General features: G+C 41.6%; 2 protein-coding genes across 5 annotated transcripts in view; one reads left to right on the top strand and one right to left on the bottom strand.

Moving 5' to 3' along the window:
* ARL16 (ARF like GTPase 16) overlaps positions 1 to 5,294 on the bottom strand; it is a 10,055-nt gene extending 4,761 nt beyond the window's left edge. The window contains exons 1-2 of the mRNA XM_072403417.1: positions 4,972 to 5,294; positions 2,867 to 2,924 (exon numbers count right to left, since the gene is read on the bottom strand). Of these exons, the coding sequence (XP_072259518.1) occupies positions 2,867 to 2,924; positions 4,972 to 5,030 (117 nt within the window). The 5' untranslated portion in view covers positions 5,031 to 5,294. The remainder of the gene's footprint in view (positions 1 to 2,866; positions 2,925 to 4,971) is intronic.
* Positions 5,189 to 20,464, top strand: HGS (hepatocyte growth factor-regulated tyrosine kinase substrate). Of its 4 annotated transcripts, none has more exons than XM_072403412.1 (22): positions 5,189 to 5,324; positions 8,146 to 8,230; positions 8,440 to 8,515; positions 9,228 to 9,320; positions 9,982 to 10,105; positions 11,057 to 11,194; positions 12,003 to 12,055; positions 12,159 to 12,227; positions 12,326 to 12,450; positions 12,852 to 12,930; positions 13,268 to 13,366; positions 13,482 to 13,574; positions 13,668 to 13,706; positions 13,790 to 13,936; positions 14,165 to 14,375; positions 15,366 to 15,538; positions 15,612 to 15,752; positions 15,959 to 16,136; positions 16,222 to 16,349; positions 16,887 to 16,997; positions 18,294 to 18,389; positions 19,142 to 20,464. In XM_072403412.1, exons 1-22 carry the CDS (start codon positions 5,288 to 5,290, stop codon positions 19,241 to 19,243), a joined length of 2,397 nt encoding a protein of 798 aa, XP_072259513.1. In that variant the 5' UTR covers positions 5,189 to 5,287; the 3' UTR covers positions 19,244 to 20,464. The 4 variants fall into 4 exon arrangements, with proteins under 4 accessions (XP_072259513.1, XP_072259512.1, XP_072259515.1 ...); XM_072403411.1 differs by having other exon boundaries at positions 14,162 to 14,375; XM_072403414.1 differs by lacking the exon at positions 11,057 to 11,194.

The following is a 20,464-nucleotide window of genomic DNA, read 5'->3' as shown; positions in this document are numbered from 1 at the left end:
TGCTGCAGTTTTCAATAATATTAAACTTTTAAGTTATTATATATGAGCGTATTAGCTTATATATAGCTAACTACCCTGCTGCTCATTCACAGGCCGAAGAAAAGAACAAGACCTGTACATTTTACTGTGGCCCAGGACTAAAAACATTTGCCAAACGATAGCAAAGATTGTAAGGAATCCATTCCTGGTTTACTGGATCACCCAGGTTCCCCTATAATAGTCTATGTTCTCCATTCCAGAAGTTTAAAAAATGAGAGCCATTGTGTAAAAACAGAACTTTGTGAAAGATGACAAATAATCATAATCCATAGTTTTGATTTAAATAATTGTCCCTCAGTGGTACATATCTGGGTGCTGGCTTCTGGCTGCAGGGTAAGAAAAGCTTTACCCTGGATCAGTGACCAGATATTTGTATTTACCAAATCCTTGCTACAAAGGGGATTCAACTGAGCTCCTCCACCACTATATTTAGTTTAAACATGTTATTGGAAGAAATGTAAATAAATACAATAATAAAGAAATAAATAAACAAAACATACAATACATGTCAGTAAATGTCAGATAAATAATAGGTGTTTACATAATATCCATAAAGAAAATGATATGGACAACAAAAAGAATACAATACAAACAGTACTAAACCACAGAATCAAACAGCATCGTCCACTATGATCATTCTTAATCATTCTCATGATATACCAAGAAGTGGGCTCAAAGCTTCATTTTATTTATTGTATATGAGAATTGGATTGGGGCTCCATGAATGATTCCCATATCTCCAAAAACGTATGAACCTTGGTCTCCTAACCCAGAGGCCTCAGTCCATTCCATTTCCTTAAAAAGACCCAAAGTTGGCGGATCTGAATATACCGTATTTTTCGGCGTATAAGACGCACCTTTTCTTCCCCAAAACTGGGGGGGAAAAGTGGGTGCATCCTATACGGCAAATGCAAGTTTTAAAAATAATTAAAACCGGTAACATACTTACCCGATACCGCGATCCCGCGATCCTGCGTGCTTCTCGTCTTCTCTCCTCTCCTCCTGGCTGCAGCGCGTGTCTCCGCCTTCCTGCAGACCCAGCGAGGAGAAGCCTGCACACGCGATCCCGGAAGCAAGCGTGCCCCCGCGATCCCGGAAGCAAGCCGGCGGAGAGAAAACGGACCGGTAAGTGGGAAGGGATGATCAGCAGGGGATAAATTGGCACAGAGTGATCAGAAGGGGATGAATTGGCACAGGGTGATCAGCAGGGGATAAATTGGCACAGAGTGATCAGAAGGGGATGAATTGGCACAGGGTGATCAGCAGGGGATAAATTGGCACAGAGTGATCAGAAGGGGATAAATTGGCACAGGGTGATCAGAAGGGGAATTTAAATTGGCACAGGGTGATCAGAAGGGGAATAATCTTTCAGAATCTTTTTTTTCTAGATTTTCCTCCTTTAAAATTGGGTGCGTCTTATATGCCGGAGCGTCTTATACGCCAAAAAATACGGTATTCATTTGTGTGAGATTTTTTTGGCCACTAAGGAAACTATCTATAATGGCATGCGGCTTCCTCTTGTGATCCGTACTCCTTGGATGGTAACTGTGCCTAATCTTGTCCACTCAGGCTAGAGGGGCACATAGTTTACTAGGTGAGAGATAGCATAATATTTAAAGTGTACCTAAACTTAGAATGTTTACTTTACATAAAAGTGGACAACGCTTTTTTTTAAAGAAAAAATTTTGTTTGTTACTGTTTTTTTCAAGTTTAACCTAGGCGATCAAGAAACAATGGGAGCGCAGGGCCTCCTGGGAAACCTACATCATACATTCTGGGGGGCTCTTGGCTGCTCCTTCTGCGCATGCCCTTTCTTCAATAAAAGAAAAGATTGCTGATCTCACACAAGCGCAGTGAGAGCGACAACTTTTTTTCCCATCTACATCACCCGATCTCAAACCTGCACAGTGCGAGATCAGTGGCATAGAAAGAAGAACCCAGAAGAAGTGACGAAGATGTTGGCCAAAGACGAATAACGGGGCAAGGTGGGACCCAATCGAAGAAACCTCCAAACGGATCTGCGGGATTAAAGGTAAGTCTGTTTTTTTATTTTGGGTTTAGTTCCGCTTTGAGTGTATCTATAGCCAAAAATTTTATTTTATAATTTTGAAATTAGTGGGGAAGGAGTTTAACTCATGTCAGGCTTTACTGCTGTTGGATTATCTGCTGGAAAGATTCTTTTACTTCCTGTGTCTGCAGAACAGTAGGGGGTGAAGCAGAAAAATGATAAAACCTCCGTTTCCTTGGCAAATTTAGATTTTTGCAGTACCATGAATAAGTTACCTTACTCTTAAAAAATGCATAATTTGATTACATTGAGTATTTAAAACATCAATATATCCAAACTTTTTTTTATCAAAAAAAAGTTTCTACTCTTGAGTGTTCACCATTTCACCATTTGGCTTCATCAGAAGGACAAACCCTCATGCATGTCTACGTCATTATCTGTAACATTGATGGGGAAGATAAAAAGATATATTTTTGTATTCAAGATCTAAACATCTGAAGATCTTTTAAGCTAAAGAATCAATCAGATGGTATATCGCCTGTGCCTTCTGCAATAAAGAATGTAAGCTCTTCTGGGCAGGGTCCTCTCCTCCTCCTGTGTCACTGTATCTTTCTTTCATTTGCAACCTCTATTTAATGTACAGCTCTGCATAATATGTTGGTGCTTTATAAATCCAGTTATTATTAATATTAATAATATTAATAAAGGACCTGCCCGGTTAGAAAAATGGCTATAGATATACTTTTACTTGAAATCTATAAGGAAACACAGAAATCATTAATATTTTTCTAGACAACACAATCTTTAATAATAACTTACAGTGGGTTGTGTGGATGGTGGATCGCCCAGGCCAGCTGAATCTTTGGAGCAGAGCTTTGCAGATGTTTTAAGGAACTCATACAAACATGATTAGCAAGACAGCTAAAAAATCTAAACCCAACCACTGAAAGATCATTAATCCGCGCTATACTCACCTGTCCTTATTCAGGTGCCCCTTTTTCTTCTTCCTTCTTCCTAGATCTTAGGCCATCTTGATTGGCTGTGCCAGGATATGTAACTCCCACATAGGAGTTCATTCAGTCCCAACATTCGCAGGGGAAGCCCAGGATTGCCCATTTTGACATTTCCACATAACAATCAAGCCTATTGCCTATTGTAGAGGGGACATTGCCTGTCCCTTTCTGCAATAACACCCTGCCTGATCCAAAGGTGGAACTTTTTTAAATCTGCACTACCCCCCTGGCGTTCTAATTATGTCTGTATTTTGTATGCCAAAAGCTCTCCATTGTTTTGCATGAAAATTTATTTTACATTGTAGGACTATAATTCTTGTAGTCATAACTCACTAAAATATGTCCAATATTTATTAATAAACTTTAATAAACACAAAAATCTGTTAAGACAAGGGTGCAAAAAATACTGAAACCTGTAATATAACTGTACAGTAATACACTGATTACTTTGTATTGGATTCAATACAAAATAATTTGAATTTCCCGCCATGCCTCCCACACGCACCAATGTCACCGGGAACTCCCGGAGAACGTCAGTGCATTTGCCGGCTGAAGATTGGAGGAAGAGGACGCCGCCCAAGGATGGGATCTGACGGTCAGGATGCCGGTGGGACCAGGTGTGTTTTTTTTAAATGTTTTAGTTATCCCAAGTGTGGCTCGGGGTTACCGCTTTCAGCATGTTTTTTTTGCCACACTTGGGATTACCGCCTGGGGGAGAAGTTGGCAAACTCTGGCCTTTAGGCCAAATACTGTCCAGCCGGTAGTTTGTTCTGGCCTAACGCCTCCCTGGCCGATCTCGCCTAATAACGGCTGGCTCCAAAGCCGCAGGTTGCCAGCCTGGGATTAGGCCGGAACAAACTACCTGAGCCGGAGCTGCCAGAGTCGCATGCGGCTCTTGAGCCTCTTCTTGCTGTGGCTTCCTGAAGGGAATTCCCTCTCCTCCACAATGCATACAGAGGAGAGGGAATATTCCCTTTTTACCCCGGCGGCGGAAGTGTTAATGACGGCCAAGGTAAATAGGGAACATTCCCTCCCCTCCATATGCATTGCGGAGGAATTCCCTTCAGGGGGTGTTGCTGATGGGGGCGGAGCCATTAGGGCGGGACTTGAAAGAGAGGATTTATATAGCGCCAACATATTACGCAGCGCCTGTACATTAAATAGGGGTTGCAAATGACGGACAGATACAGACAGTAATACAGGAGGAGGAGGAGAGGACCCAGCCCCGAAGAGCTTACAATCTAGGAGGTTGGGAAAGTATCGCACAATAGGAGAGGGGATATGCAATGGTGGGAAGTAGTGGGAGTTACAGATACAGCAGAAGGTGAGGTTGAGGTGTTGGTTTTTGAGGACTCTTTTAAATCAGCAGAAAATAGGAGCAAGCCAAATAGGACGAGGAAGACCAATCCAGAGAGAAAGGGTGGCTCTAGAAAAGTCTTGTAGCCAGGGCATTGGAGGTGCAAAGAGAGCGGCTGGGGGGGGCATCGTCTGTCCCTTCTACAAAAACTTTTTGCCTGTTTGTAATTTGTGGAATGATGGTTCATAGGTGGGACAACAGGTGAATGCTAAAATAACTCACACTATTTCCTGTGCTGTCCCTTGGGTTGAATGACACCCTTGGTCAATAAACTACTTCCTGTGACCTCAGGGTGTCATAGACACGCCCCTTTCATGGCTCAGGGGTGAATTCTGCAAAGAATGACGCCATTCTACAATAAAGGGTACAAAATTAAAAAACAAATCATGTCATAAGGGGCTCTGGAGGCTGAATTTAGGTTTTAATGTTTTATGGGTTGTCTAACAAATGAAATAGCCCCTTATATAGCAGATATACAATACAAACAGGGTTCTGTGGGCTTTCCATGCAGAGCCAGCTGATATAAAGTTTTATTTGCACAGTAAAGGATATTTTGTAGCCTCTTCATGAGTACAGTCTTCCCCACACCGGAAGGCCCGAGAACCAAACACATCTTCACATACAATCCAGTCGTCGCCCTGGATACCGATAACCACGCCCTTTCTGTAACCCTTGACGCCACGCTTTCTTGGTCAATCCTCCGCACGGGAATGCACTAACCCCGCCCCTGACACGTATTCATTGGTCTGTTACTCTGACGTCAGTTCCAGGCGAGTACCGCCGTAGAACTTCCGGTCCTGAGTAGCGGAAGCGGAAGAATCTTTCGGTTGTTAGGTGTTCGGTAGTCTGTGAGTTGATCTCGGTGTCAGGATGGGGAAAGGAAGCGGAACGTTCGAGAGGCTGCTGGGTAAGAAGAGCCAAGGGAGGACGGGCTGACTTTGGTTGTTATGGGTGGTATTGTGTCTCGCCTGGTCACGTGATGACAATCCCTGTGTCCTCCTCTATTGTCACCGGTGACGCCCATAGACCTATACTGCCATTGTGCACTGATCCCAGGTGACAGGGTCACCTCAGCAAGGTGAATAATAGCCAGGAGTCCACTTAGGAAACGTCATTTGTATTTAAAATAAATATATAAAGCCATAAGGTCACCTGACATGGGTATTACCTTGCTTTATTTTGCTTAAATGTAACAATTCTTTTTTGTATATTTGAGCAAGAATGTTAAAAAGTGTTTTAAAACGTCGTTTGTGGACAAAAATGCTGCTCTGGACTCTTTATTGTGCTGGTCATGTGACCTGGATTGATTATTGAACCTTGCCTTGCCCAGTGGATATCACATGACCAGGCCATTGTGGTCATGTGACCTGAACTGATTATTGATCCTTGCCCTGCTCAGTGGAGGTCATGTGACCGAACCCTCAAGGCCATGACGTGACTGGCACCTGGAGCAGGATTCTCTAGTAGATGTAGTGATGTCACTCGAACGTTAAAGTGTATATTAATATTATACAGTATTTATATAGCACCAACATATTACGCAGTGCTGTACAATAAATAGGGGTTGCAAATGAGAAACAAATACAGGCAGTGACACAGGAGGAGGAGAGAACCCTGCCCAGAAGAGCTTACAATCTAAACCCCACATATTGCAATCTACTGATCAGGTTTTATTTCAAGTGATGATCCTGATGGTAACAAGGGTGATACTGTAAACAACTTAGTGAAGTCAATCTTTATCTCTATAACAAAGAAGAAGGGGTACTGCAGTGTAAAGGGGAGAACTGTAAACAATATACAGGTAGTCCCCGGGTTACATACGAGTTAGGGACTGTATGTTTGTTCCTAAGTTGAATTTGTATGTAAGTCGGAACAGGTACATTATTTTAATAAATGCAGTTAGGACAGATGTTTGTTTTAACATAGAGTTTGTCTTGGTTATTAAAGAGTTACAAGAGGTTGCAGAAGAGCTCAGTCCTTAAGATCACCCACAACCCCAGCTGTGTTTAGCAAAAAGTTTATTCTGCAAGTCATGCGAACTGTCCCCCTCCCCCCCTTTAAGCCTCCATCCTGCACATGAGCAAGCAGAGAAGCCCCTTTGTATCTAGAAGTTGTCCGTATGTCAAATGTCCTTAACCCGGGGACTACCTGTAGCTGATAGCAGTGCAGAACAGGCACAGGTCACAGGAAGTTATTGTACTGCTGTTTTTCTGGCAGGGTCAGACAGGTAAAAAACTAAAAGAATTCAGTTTTGGGGTTTACATAAATTTCAGCTCTGATCCCAAACTCAACCCAATTATCAGGCTCTGAGTTTATATGAATTGGTCATAATTTAAAGCCCAACCCTGGGCAGTAGAGAAAAGAAAACTTGCAATGCTCTTCATGGTCACTGCAGAATACTTTCTTAGTCCCGGGAAGGGGTCCCCAACCCCCCGTCTGCAGACCCAGCTTGGCGTGGGCGCACCAGACATAGCCATGGACCATGTCCTATGTATGCAACGCTGGTTCCTCTACACCATGTAGAAACCTTTTGCTTTACGCTTATTTTGAGATAAGATTGTATGCTTTCCATATTATGTGATAGAAATGTGCCTATGTACAACCTAGTTGAGCTCTGTATACCTTAAAATGTTAAACACATTTTTTCCTTAAGCCAATGAAGTTGCCACAAAGAAACGTTCTTTCTCTTCATTTTTTTTTTTTACATAGTACTTACATATAAGGCTTAGCAACTATGATATCTATAAGATAGGAAAAAATATCTTTTGGGCAATCACCTAAGTTTTAAATTCTGGTTTCTAAATAACCAGCAACTGCAGATTTGACAGCTGATGGCAGTGAGTGGTACAAGATCTGTTCACTGCTGCTGCTATTCATTCTCTTTGGAAGAATGAAGCTGCTACATATCCAGTGTTCTCTCCAACCCCTTTTAGCTAGGTGCACCACTCGGAACTTTTCAGTAACCACCCGGCTGTTTTTGGGTGCTTCCCGAAGAATTGGGTCACAATACAGGGGCTGCCACCAGCCTGCAGTTTCTTCCCACCCAGCTCAAAATAATTTCTGGGTTGAACATTGATATTAAACAATTCATTCACCCTAGATCAGTGTTTATTGACCTTTTTACCATGGTAGAACCCTTGAGATAGCTTTCAGGTCTTCAGCGAACCCCTACTATAATTCATATATCCACAGTTTACAGTATATTAGTGTGGTGGTCAGTGGGAAGAATTCCTCTTACATTGCTGGCCTGTGGGAAGAATGTCACCCTTATAGTTTGCAAAAAAGATCATTGATGTCACTTAAACTTGCCTGAGAGGCACAAATTGCTCATTGCTTAAAGACCTCCCCCAGGACTCTCTGGAGGAACCCTGGTTGAGAAACAATGTACCTAAAACCCTTGTTAGATCTGCAACATTGTACTTTGTTACAGCTGCACTTCAGCTTTACAAAGTGCATACAGCAAGGGTAGGCAGTCTCCTGCCTTTAGCCCAGGTACGGCCTAGTCAGTAGTCCATTCCAGCCTCTGATTGTAAACCAAAAACACGTCTTTGGTGTATGTAGACTGTATATCTTGGCCACTTGCAGGGCTGTGTACTAAGAGTTGGGTGCCCAGGAACCAGTGGTAAGATGTGATGAGAAAATTACTCTAATATGTTTTTGGGCAGCAAGGGGGGGGGTGGGATGTTGTTGAAAGGAAGTTGGTCCTATAATGTATATTTCATTTGCAGATAAAGCCACCAGCCAGCTCTTGCTGGAGACAGACTGGGAATCCATCCTGCAAATCTGTGATATGATTCGCCAAGGAGACACACAGTAAGTAGCCCTGACCTTTGTTATCAGCTTGTTAGTCAAAGTAACTGTTTTGGTGCAATGAAGAAAGTCCACAACATGTCTTAATTCGTATTAGGGAGGGCACCTCCACCTAACGGAGTGGTGGCAGCCATTATTGTATGCTTTGAGTCTCATTTAGCTTTTTATGACAAAGATTTTGTTTGGTGTTAATTTTTATATTCCGTTCCTAGAGCTAAATATGCTGTTGCTGCTATCAAGAAGAAGGTTAATGACAAAAACCCACACGTTGCTCTCTTTGCCCTCGAGGTAAGCTGTATGTATTGTTGTCAGGGTTTGGATGGGCCTCTTGCCTGTCAAGATGGGGGAGGCCTCTTGCACCTTATATGGGGGAGGGGGGGGGGGCATTGGGTTTCTAAGTTAAAGCAAAAGAATCGTGCATGGCAGTAAGATTTTTTTAAACACCTATGATTGAGATAATAATAATGATGGATAAAAAATGCCAGGTAACCTTTTATTTATTTTCCAGGACACCATTGGGAAAGCCCTATTGTTACCAATACAATTTATTAACTAGCAGCAAATCAGTATTCTCCACAGAAATATTTTTAAGCTGGGTGGAAAGAAGCTGTAGAAATAGTAGATTACATAATCTCTGCTACTTAAGGAATTTGCTTTAAAGAAAATCTATAATTAAAATTCACACCACATCAAATGGGCACATTCCAGCATTACCAAATCATGGTATTGTAAAGTGGAACTTTGGTGCAGCTATAGCACAGCAGTTTTTTTTTCTTCCTCCTCCCTGTAACATAATTGTATTACCTGTAGATCCATTACTATTCCACTTCCTTTCCCAATCGCAGAGCAAAAATAACTATAATGGGCTGAGAAGTACTATAAAACACTGGAGGAGATACTTGCCAGCTTTGGCATTTGTAATTATGTCATTAACCTTGTCATTATTTTATTACTGTGTTGTAATTGCTTTTGGGTAAACTGATTTTGCTTACTGGTATAGGTTTTGGAGTCTGTGGTGAAAAACTGTGGCTCGACTGTACATGATGAAGTGGCAAATAAGCTAACTATGGAGGAGCTTAAAGAACTACAGAAGGTAATGATGCGTATAGCAGATTCTAAAGCTACTTACACATGTCAGATGATTCTTGTCTGATAAGAATGATAATCTGACGTGTGTACAGCGCTCATCGTTCACCATGTGGACCACTGTCCACGAACAATGAACGATCGTAATGAAAGTGAAGAGGAGAGAGCGCAGCGGGGTGCCACTTTGTCGTTCTTCCCCCTCTCCATAGAGCAGCGCTTGTTCATGCTTAATGCAATCTTTTGTCGTTGGAAACGATTGTGAAAGACCCTTTCCAGCGACATTTATTGCAGTATTGCAGAATACCCATTCATTCAAAGGTCATTCAGTTGCCGAGGCTTCTTAGGTTGGAGTTGTTTACCTTGCTTCCTAAAACTCCACCCAATCCCAGGCACATCTCCTGTGATTGGTGGTTGTTATTTCTATCAAGAGAACCATCTTGGAAAGCCCCATAGGCTGTCTTGTGACTATTTCACAACTTCCTGAACAGTCAGGTGAATTGTGTCATGTTACTCATATGGTGTAAAGCACCTGAGTCATTCTTGAATCAACTGTGCTAAAGAAAGTTTATATATATTGTCCTTTAGATCAGAGGATTATGAAGCACCAGACTTTGCTGTGTTAACAAGATAGAAACCCATGTTGGTGAATTAATTTTGTTTTTATTTAGCGGGCAGTGGAACCCAATGTTCGGAACAAGATCCTGTATCTGATCCAGGCCTGGGCCCACGCCTTCCGCAACGAGCCAAAGTATAAAGTTGTACAGGACACCTATCAGATCATGAAAGTGGAAGGTAAGGAGGACTATTATGCTGTGGAGGGCGTCACTCATAGCAAGTCTTATGTTTATCTTTTTATGTGTTTTCTGACCTTATGAACAAAAATATGAACAAGATAACAAGTGTCAGTTTATAGAGGTTTTTGAGGAAATTTGTAAATTCTATGGGAAGGTTGTGAAGTAATTGGCATCCTGCCGGTCATGAACCTCCACAGGAGACCCAAGGGCTGTCTTTAAGTAGGCGTGTCCTGTTGTGGCCGTGTCCAGGCAGGGGCCTCAATTTCAGGCCCTGTTAAGCTTAAGTCCTGCCTTTTTTGGGTACTTAACCTCTACTGGTCAATACTATTTGACTTTTGGGCAGGGCAGAAATGGAGGCCTCTTGTATAGGCTGAATGTATCATTGGGATTAAGATCCAAGGGGCTTCGCATTGGTGCAAGGATCGGTTTAAAGATTAACACTGGTATTTGCAGTCACCACAAGTGTTTAAAGAAACATCCACCTATACACATTTCTTTATCTTAAACAGGCCACATCCCCAACATTCATAAGAAAAGATTTGCGATGAAAGACATTAATTTTAAGCGGGGCTTTTAAAGCCGGTACCATCAATAAATTACAAAAATAACAATATTTTATTAATAATAAACATTAAAAACAAACATCATTTCAAATACATAAAACACAATAAAATTGTGGGTGTATATAATGACCTCTCCTTACAGAATACCCCCAAAGGGTTTAAATTCTGAATTACTTCTTGACGCGTTTCATGGAAAAAATCCGCTTCTTCAGGAGGAAGGAGAGGAGAAGTCTGATGTTTGTACTTCCTCCTTTTTAAAAATTGTTGCAAGGAAGGAGGTGGTTATAGTGGCAATGGTATATTCAAATCCCGTTTAGCTAATTAGTGAGTAATCTCTTTCAGTTTTCAATATAAATCACAGTGATCCTAAGTTTCATGTCCTTCAGTCCTCAAACAGATATACGAACATACAGCCCAACAGCACAACCATGTTCCTATTCCATCGGCTTCCCTTGCAAGTGATTCAGCACCACAACTGAACGTCAGCTCTGAAATGTTAAACGCCCTATCGAGTCCAGTTCAACGTAATGGCCTTTTTGAGATTATTATTTTATTATTATTACACAGTACTTATATAGCACTGACACATTACGCATGCTGTACAAGGTCAATGGTGATGTCACTAGCTGGCCCTCAAAGGGGCCACAATCTAATGTCCTATACTATAGACATATGTCTTTTAATACAGTCTAAGGTCAATTTTGGGTAAAGCCAATTAACCTAACTGCATGTTTTTGGAATGTGGGAGGATACCCACACAAACATGGGGATAACCTGCAACATCCATGCAGATAGTGTCCTGGGTGACCTGAAACCCAATGCTGTAAAGGCCAAAGTGCTAACCACTGTCCACAGTACTACCCAGATCAGTTTTGTTGAGGCGGCTGGGTTTGCCATAATTTCCCATATGTCCTGGTATACTTGTATATGTTGCAGCAACCCATCTATCTTTCAATCTGTCTTTACACAGCCTATTTAATTTGGGTTGTTGCTGTAAATACAAGAACTTGCAGGATCTTTATTCTTAATGCTGAATTTTACATTCCTAAAATGAACTGACCTCTTTTCCAAGAGTTGAAGGAAAGATTAGTGTATATGGTGAGGGGTATCCATCATGTTTAAGTCACCTGACATGAGCATTGGTTTCTTTATTAAAAATGTGTTTTAGTGTTTCCATTGGAGAGTTCTTCACTTCCTGACCTTACAGAAAGTGAAGAAAAACTGTCCATCTGTTGCAGAAGCAGCAAAAAGGATCTTGACTGGAGTTGCTGATATACATGGATAAACTTATGACATGGTAGCTTTTGTAACTTTATTTTTTTTCCTCTTCAGGTCACAATTTCCCTGAATTTAAAGAAAGTGATGCCATGTTCGCTGCAGAGCGAGTGAGTTTACTCAAAATGATCTTCTTTCTTTGGTCTTAATTGAGAAAGGTAGCACCAAAAAGTAAATGCTAAATCTTGACTGGCTCTTTTTTTTTTTCTGTAGGCTCCTGATTGGGTAGACGCCGAGGAATGTCATCGCTGCCGCGTTCAGTTTGGTGTTGTCACACGAAAGGTACGCCTCTGCCCCTTTTGTTTTTTTTTCACCTATTTGTGAGAAAAGTAAAAAATGGGTGTACTTGATAGGAACACATTTTTCCTTTTTATCTGCAGCATCACTGTAGAGCCTGTGGGCAGATTTTCTGTGGGAAGTGCTCTTCAAAGTATTCCACCATCCCTAAGTTTGGCATTGAGAAGGAAGTACGCGTGTGTGAGCCGTGCTATGAACAGCTAAACAAGTAAGTGCCAATGGAGAAAACTATAGCTGTGATTATATTTTAAAGGTTAACTGCAATATTGTAATACATAAAAGTATTCAAATGGCAATACAGTATAATGTTGCTTTCTATTAAAAAAAAATCTGCAGACTTGATCCCCCTAACTGGCCATTCAGGAAACAAAATTTTACAAATTGTCTTTCTGTTCTGGTGATGTCAGGTCTCTCCCAGGAGCTTCCCCTGGTTACAGCCAGTATATCAACAAAGCCTAACTGTTCACATACAGTAGTTGTCTGGATTTTATCTCCTTTTACATTTAGCTGTCACAGCTGCAGAAAATTAGGCACAGATATAGTGTATACTTGAAAAACACTGTAAACAGTACTCTTTAAGCACACACACTCATCCTTGTCCTTTTGCAGAAAGGGAGAAGGAAAGTCCGCCAGCGGTGTGGAACTGCCACCAGAATACTTGACTAGCCCACTGTCTCAGCAATCACAGGTGAGAGGAACAAGTCAACTCTGTACCTTTTCTACCCAACTCTAATCTAACCTTTTTAGACTTTCCTTTTTGTTACATTTGAGGTTTTTGAACACATTTTTTGTTTGTAGCAATGCCAGCAGTAAGATCGGCAAGATTCCATGCTTCCTCCCTACCACAGCTGATGTTCTCTTTCTCCACTAAAAGCCCAAGACGGCAATGGCTAGTGGTGGAGGGCAAAGCAAAACAAGATGCAACATATTAAAAGCTTGTGGGATCTTGAGCACCAAACAAAAAAAAATTGACAGGATGCGGAATATGCCTGTATACCTGTAAAAAATGAATATTGTGTGTTTAGATGCCACCCAAGAGAGATGAGACTGCTCTGCAGGAGGAAGAGGAACTGCAGTTGGCCATCGCTTTGTCACAGTCCGAGGCTGAAGAAAAAGAAAGAATGGTGAGTTGTCTTCCATTTGTCACTCCTATATAGCTTGGTGTTTTTATAGTTTAAGGTTATAGTGTGGATTTTGGGACCTCCAGCTGATGCAGATTCATTTTATCTTCCCTTATAGAAACAAAAGAACACCTATGGCATTTACCCAAATGCAGACCCGACCCCAGTTACATCCTCTGCCCCCCCTGCCAGTACTCTGTACTCCTCTGTGGTAAGTAGCTGCATTTATAGCTCATTGATATTCCCTATATATCATTACAGGGGTTACTAATATATGTTTTATTTCTTCCCTTACAATTTTCAGAATTCCTCTGCTCCACTTGCTGAAGAAATTGACCCCGAGGTAATAACTTATAGGAATATTAAGGGACAGAATTGATTGTATGCTTACCATTATGTTTGATCCCACCTGTCTCTTCCTTCTAGCTTGCACGCTATCTGAACCGCAATTACTGGGAGAAAAATCAGGAAGAGGTGCGGAAGAGCCCCACACCATCCGCCCCAGTGCCAACAAGTGAGCCTGCGGTGCAGGTAGCTGAGGTCCCTCCAGTGAACATGGTTAGTGTTATGGAGGTAAGAATCCTGTTGTTTTTTTTTTTTTGGTTTTTTTTTTTATATAGCCAAGCTCCTAATACTTACAGACACATGTTTGTCTGCAGTTTACATTTATGTGTAATTCACACAGTGCCCTATATTTTACAGAATATATAATAATCTGCTTATTGTAAAACTAAACATGGCAAACAATTACTCAATTGCTTTATTGGTTCTGGACTGAACTATATCCCATTCCTTCAGCAGCAGTACCAGAATGGTGAGTCAGAAGAGAATCACGAGCAGTTCTTGAAGGCATTGCAGAATGCCGTTACCACTTTCGCAAACCGCATGAAAAGCAACCACATGCGTGGGAGGAGCATCACCAATGACTCTGCTGTGCTGTCCCTCTTCCAGTCCATTAACAACATGCACCCACAGCTTCTGGAGCTACTTAACCAGTTGGATGAACGACGCTGTAAGTTCCAGGGACATTTTTGTGTGCACAAAGCTGTATGTTTGTGGGTTTGGTATTAATATATAGCACAGTAATTCTGCAAAGGGGCCTGCGTGAAATGTGATGTTGCTTTTTACATTGTTTTTCCCCTCTGAACATTCATTAAGGTATAAACCCTGTCCCTAGGAGGTTTGAAAGGAGTAAAATAAGCAAGATATATTCCATTTTGGCAATTTACCCCTCCACGCAGGAGGAGGGAGCTGCATTTTAGGCTGGAGTTCTAGAAAGAAACCAAATAAATCATATTTATTTAATTTGAAGCCTAAGCTACTTCTGGCCTAATCTAGGAGTATTTTCCCTGATCTCTAATGGTATCACAGCAGCCCCTGGAAGTTAACTTACAAAAGAGCTTCTCAGTGCTGCCTTGACCCCCCTTTTTCATCTTCTAAAACTAGAGACCTATAGGTAGCAGTGATCTTCCCGGCCCCTTTTACCTGGGTGCACCACCCAGCACATTTCAGTAACCACCGGGCTGTTTTTGGTTGGTTTAGCCACCTGCCTAAAATTTCTTCCCACCCTGTTTAAATAGATTTCTGGGTTAAGTACTGGGTAGGCATGCTACTCCTGGCTGTTTGAATTGGAGCTTCTTCTTTAGATAAGTACTTTGGAACATCATGTAATTGGCTTGCAGAAATAACTTCTGGGCATCCACGCTGTTTGGTATTGTGAGGTACTACAGCTGAAAAGTCAGAAGTAAAAACTTTTGATCTGAAACAGGGTGTGTGTCTGTCCATCTGTTGTTTGTTTTGTTAATAGGCATGTGGTATTTTTTAATACATTTATACACCCCAGTATATTGCATTGGATGTGTCTTTTGATTCCATATTATATACGTTGTAATTGACTTTGAATTTCAAGGAACTAGACATAAAGATGTCAATACTAGCTGTTGTGCAATTTTGTTCTGGCAGTGGAAAAACTACACTAATATCCTAATATATTTCTTCACAGTGTATTATGAAGGCCTTCAGGACAAGCTGGCCCAGATCAGAGATGCCCGTGGGGCTCTGAATGCACTACGTGAGGAGCACAGAGAAAAGCTGCGACGAGCCGCAGAGGAGGCTGAGAGGCAGCGACAGATACAGCTAGCCCAGAAGCTAGAGATAATGAGGCAGAAAAAACAGGTAGGATTCGCTGGCTGCTAAGTTTGTATAGTCTTTGGTGAGCAAGATTTACATGGCATATTTGTTGTTGTAGGAATATTTGGAGATGCAACGTCAACTTGCTATCCAGCGCCTGCAAGAACAGGAGAAGGAAAGGCAGATGCGTCTGGAACAGCAGAAACAGACCATTCAAATGAGAGCCCAGATGCCAGCATTCTCTCTGCCATATGCACAGGTGTGTTTATGATGTTACTAGTGGTTACTCTTCCACTGTATGGAGGGAGCCTTAAATGTCACCCAGGCCGGACGTCTAATATGTCTGCTATGCATGTCTATTACATGGTGATTGGGATAACTAGCTAACGCTCAGGATAACATTTTTGTTCTTTGATTTAGTTATGCTATAAGACTCGGCTTTCTGTTCTCTCTTTTTGTTTTAAGATGCAGACCCTGCCATCCTCAGGTGGTGTCATGTACCCACCCTCTGGCCCCAATGCTTATTCAGGCACCTTTAGTCCATCTGGCTCTGTGGAAGGTTCACCCATGCATGGGGTATACATGAATCAACCTGGACAGCCTGGAACTGCTCCTTATACTGCCATGCCAGTACCTGGTACAGGTAGGAAAAGTGTTGCCAGGCATTGCTTCAGTGTTAATAAAACATTACATTATTTTGTAATAGTCTCAAACTTATCTTGTTACAGACCCCGGCATGGTAAATGCCTACATGTACCCAGCAGGATCTGCTCCTGCAGCGCAGCAAGGGCATCCAGTGCCAACCACCAACCCTGCATACACGTCATACCAGCCCACTCCTACACAGCCCTACCAGGTAAGTTCTGTCACAGCTTAATGGACAGGTTGGGGTGGACACAGACGCTTTGAATAAAACGCCAGATATGAAGTGTTCAGTTTTAGAGCAGAGAGGTTCTTCTTTAGGTTTTATTGCTTTGTCTATCTTTTTCTCATTAGGAAATTTTTCTGCATTTTCTATCAGGACAGGAAGTGATGGAAATCTCTCCAACATTTTTTAGAGTGGGAAAATGTTAGACCTGATAAAAATGGTTTTATTGCTGGCCTTGACATCTCTACTTGGGATGTCTGCATTCCCCAGATCTTGTAAGGACGGCAGAGACACAAAATTACATCTAACAGTTATTGTCTATCTAAGACAACCTGGTCTACAGGGTGAACATTTCACTGCAAAACAAATGATGTTATCATGTTGACAGGATCGAAAGGCAACAAAACTGGTATAGAGTGAACTCGGAGACATAAAAACTGCTGAAAATGCTAATGACATGCTGCATCATCTATGTAATTTCTTGCCCCTAGTTTCACTTAAGATGTTTGTTTTTTTCTTTTTAAGAATGTGGCCTCCCAAAGCCTGCCATCCGTGTCCCAGAATCCTCCTGCTAGCGGAATGAATTATATGGGCGCGCAGGCTGTACCTATGGGCTATCAGCCATATAATATGCAGGTTAGTTTATTGAAGGTGAATTCAATCTTAGTGTCTGTGTGCTCATTTAAGTGCATTTTATTTCCAGATTGTATGAGTTCCTTTTTACTTTAAGCCAGGAATTTCCAAGTATTGTATTTGCTCTTTTTATGTCCGTTACTTATATCTTACCACGTATATCTGTTCAGCTGTGTATTGACATTATTACCATTTGCACAAAAGTGAAGGACATGGCTTTTACTATCTGGTGCTTTGTCTTTTGACTGTGATGCTTGGTACAGAGATGGCTGTTGTGTACTATATTCAGCAAACACGCATTGTGAAGTGTAATAATATTGCAAAAGCCGTCATATTACATGTACTGGAAGTCAAAGTTCATAATTTAAACCTGTTGTGGGTGCGGAGGAGTGTACTTAAACAAAGGCCCATATGGGTTTGCAGAATGATGCATCATGGATTGGGTGTCTCTGGAAGTTCTGGTGTGAGGCTTGCATGCAGGACACAGGATTTAGGTAAATACTGATACAAGTGGGAACTTAGCAGGAATGTAGCAATGCGTTGCTCAAACACCAACCCACATGCTGCTTGGCAATGGAAAGCATTGCTAGAGTCAAGAGAGCCATCCTCTGAAACCGAGAAATGCTTACAACCACTCCCCAGGAAGAAGAGTTGCTGCTGGATCCCTGAAGATGTGAGTGTGGTATCTGGCTGTACAAGTAAAATATCTGTGATAGGGAATGCACTATAGTAAACAGAACTTGTAAATAGAGCAAGGGTGCTTGAAATGACAATCACTGAGGGCTCCATGTAGAATTTATGGAAACAAAAGACAAAAGTCACCAGCACACCATAGTACATGATTCTAGCATTATTGTAAAGGACATGGCAGTGGGGGGTACCTGTCCTGCAATGCACACTACATAGAAAAAAAAGCCTTAGCTATTTCCTCATATCCAGGGAAAAGCTGGAACATCTGGCTTATGGCTGGCCTAATCTAGTGTTAAGAGGAGAGACTCCTGGAAATTAGTGAGCAGCCCCAGACACCAATGAGGGTCACTATTACGGTTACTGATGATGATCTATTTTCTCCCACTTGCGTTTTTTTTACATTGTTGCAAAAAAATGCAGCAGGTCTGAAATTTACTGGTCTTTATTTGTTTGTTTGTTTTGAATAGGCTACCTAAATTGATGAAAGCTTTATGCTATTTGTGACCCTCTTAGTTTTACTACTCCGTTAAAACTAAAAGATGCCACATAGTAGAGATGCTGCAAGAGAGGAAAGAAATTGTGTTAAAATGTGTTTTCCCTTTTTCGTAGAACCTCATTTCTTCTCTCCCTGGACAAGACCCAGCGATGGCAAACATGCCTTCTCAGCAACCTTACCTCCCCGGACAACAGCCCATGTACCAAGCAGTATGTGATCTTTACCTTTTTAGGGGGACATATCAAACCTAAATGAAATCCTGGGTTAAATTCTGTGTAATTAAAGTGTATGTGAGTCCTAAAAATAAACATCTCCTATTTACTCTATTTTAGTCTTTTACATGTATCTTTGGACTTGTTTTGTTAGATCTTTTTAATAAGTGCAAAAAACAAATGTTGATCTTCACACTTCCAATGACTTGTATCTTGCACTGCAGAACATGCCCCTATAATATGGAGATTATAAGAATGTGTCAGATTTAGTAGTTTCATAGACCTTTGAGCAGGACTTAATACCAAGACTTATATTTCAGTACTTGTAGAATTACAAGTATAAAAACACAGCTAAATGTGCATAAACCTTGAAAAGCACTTCCTTTTTTCCTCCCATACACTTGTTTGAAGAGTAACATCTCTTTTCTTTACATGCCACACATGTAAGCTTGTAAAGCAGCTTAGTTGTATAGACGACTAAGGTATTTGGAATTTGGATGACTACAGGCCCCATTAGTAATATGGAGGTCAGTGGGGGAAGCCACTTTGCTCTGTGCGGGACCCAGGAGGTTGTTGGAAGTGTTGCTTTCCCAGCAGACCTGCTAAGCACCGGAGCATTTGTCCAGCACTTTCTTTTACACTTTTTTTTCCATGTTACAGGTTTATTTTCACTTTAGGAAATATTTGGTATTTTGTGCAGTACATCTACATGCTGTTCTGTCTAGTCACAGTTCTCTCTTCTATTTTAGATGCCAGTAGGTGCTGGTCAGCAGCAGCCTCCACAGCAGCAAGCAGCACACGGCCAGCAAGTCCCAGGAGGCAGCGAAGCCCAGTTAATCTGCTTTGATTGATACACCTGTCGCTATAGCTGGCATTCCCTACCAACATGTGTAGCATGCTTTCTTTATCCGTACTGCTGCAGTTAACACTACATTAATGTAACTGCCATTTCCCGTGTCTGCCTAGCTGTGCTCTGTCTGCCGACTCTCTCTCTTTATGATCACCACAGCTGACCATTGCCAGATTGCTCTTTACTAACATTGTAATTTGTTTGTAGCCCAGATGTGCATTGTCCAGAGCTGCTTATCTTACTAAACCTCCCACTTGAGCCAGCATCTGCTGCTGCCAGTTTTGTCAGTAAGTTACCACTCCATGCTTTTTGTCTTTTGGTGTCATTTGCACTTCTCCAGCATTAAAGGGGGACAGTTCTCTCAATCATAATAATTTTTAATGGACTCTGCTAGGCTGTATCAAGCACTGGTGTCATATCATCTAGGGTATTTTGGAAGGAAATCTTATGCCTGTTTATAAATGCATACAATAAGCTATTGCAAACTAGCAGGGTTTGCTTGAGTAGGCAGTGGTGAGGTTGTACTGTTGTTCACTTTTTCTCTTCACTGCCTACAGTCTAGATCAGTATTTCTCACCCAGGGTTCCTCCGAGGTTACTATGGGGTTGCTTGAGCAATTTGTGAATCTCATGTCAGGTTAACGGACACCAATGATCTTTTTAGCTACCTGTAAGGGTGACATTATTCCACCTGGCCAGCCATATGGGAGTCATTCTTCCCATTGATCCCATTGAGCTTTGGATATAGTAATTATAGAAGGGGTTCCCTGAAGACCTGAAAACTATGTCAAGGGTTTCCACGTTTCATTGTTCAGGAAACGCTGCTCTAGACAATGTTGCCTCCCTTTTAATTAACTCCACAGTCAAGAATGTTCAGGCTGCTGAGCGGCTGGCAGACAGCTAGCTGCTTGTTTGCAATATGTACATGGGAATAATGACCATGTTCAGGGCACAGGTGCACTACAATGTGTGAACTTCTATATGTCTGAGATCCCTTACTCGTGTACCATCATAGTGAAAGTGCAGGGTGGTGTGGGTGAGATTTTCAGCTCTGGTACTATTCTCGGATTACCCATATTTCCGGCCCCTTCAAGTGTGTTTTGCTGTTTTTTGTGCTTTTGTAAACTGTGAACGTCTGGGCCAGCTGTCAGCGCCCTCAAACCATGGAATACTTGCTTGTAATATTCTATTGAATTAGTGATAATAAATATATATCAACTTTA

Source organism: Pyxicephalus adspersus, chromosome 3 (assembly GCF_032062135.1).
Source record: "Pyxicephalus adspersus chromosome 3, UCB_Pads_2.0, whole genome shotgun sequence".
NCBI lineage: Eukaryota > Metazoa > Chordata > Amphibia > Anura > Pyxicephalidae > Pyxicephalus > Pyxicephalus adspersus.
Note: the sequence above shows the minus strand (reverse complement) of the source record. Positions and strands in the feature narration are given on the sequence as shown.

Coding starts and splice junctions, on each gene's coding strand:
- HGS (XM_072403411.1), top strand. CDS start 5,288: ATGGGGAAAGGAAGCGGAACGTTCGAGAGGCTGCTGG. Junction 5,325..8,145: donor AACGTTCGAGAGGCTGCTGG/GTAAGAAGAGCC, acceptor TTTCATTTGCAG/ATAAAGCCACCAGCCAGCTC. Junction 12,931..13,267: donor CACTGTCTCAGCAATCACAG/GTGAGAGGAACA, acceptor TTGTGTGTTTAG/ATGCCACCCAAGAGAGATGA.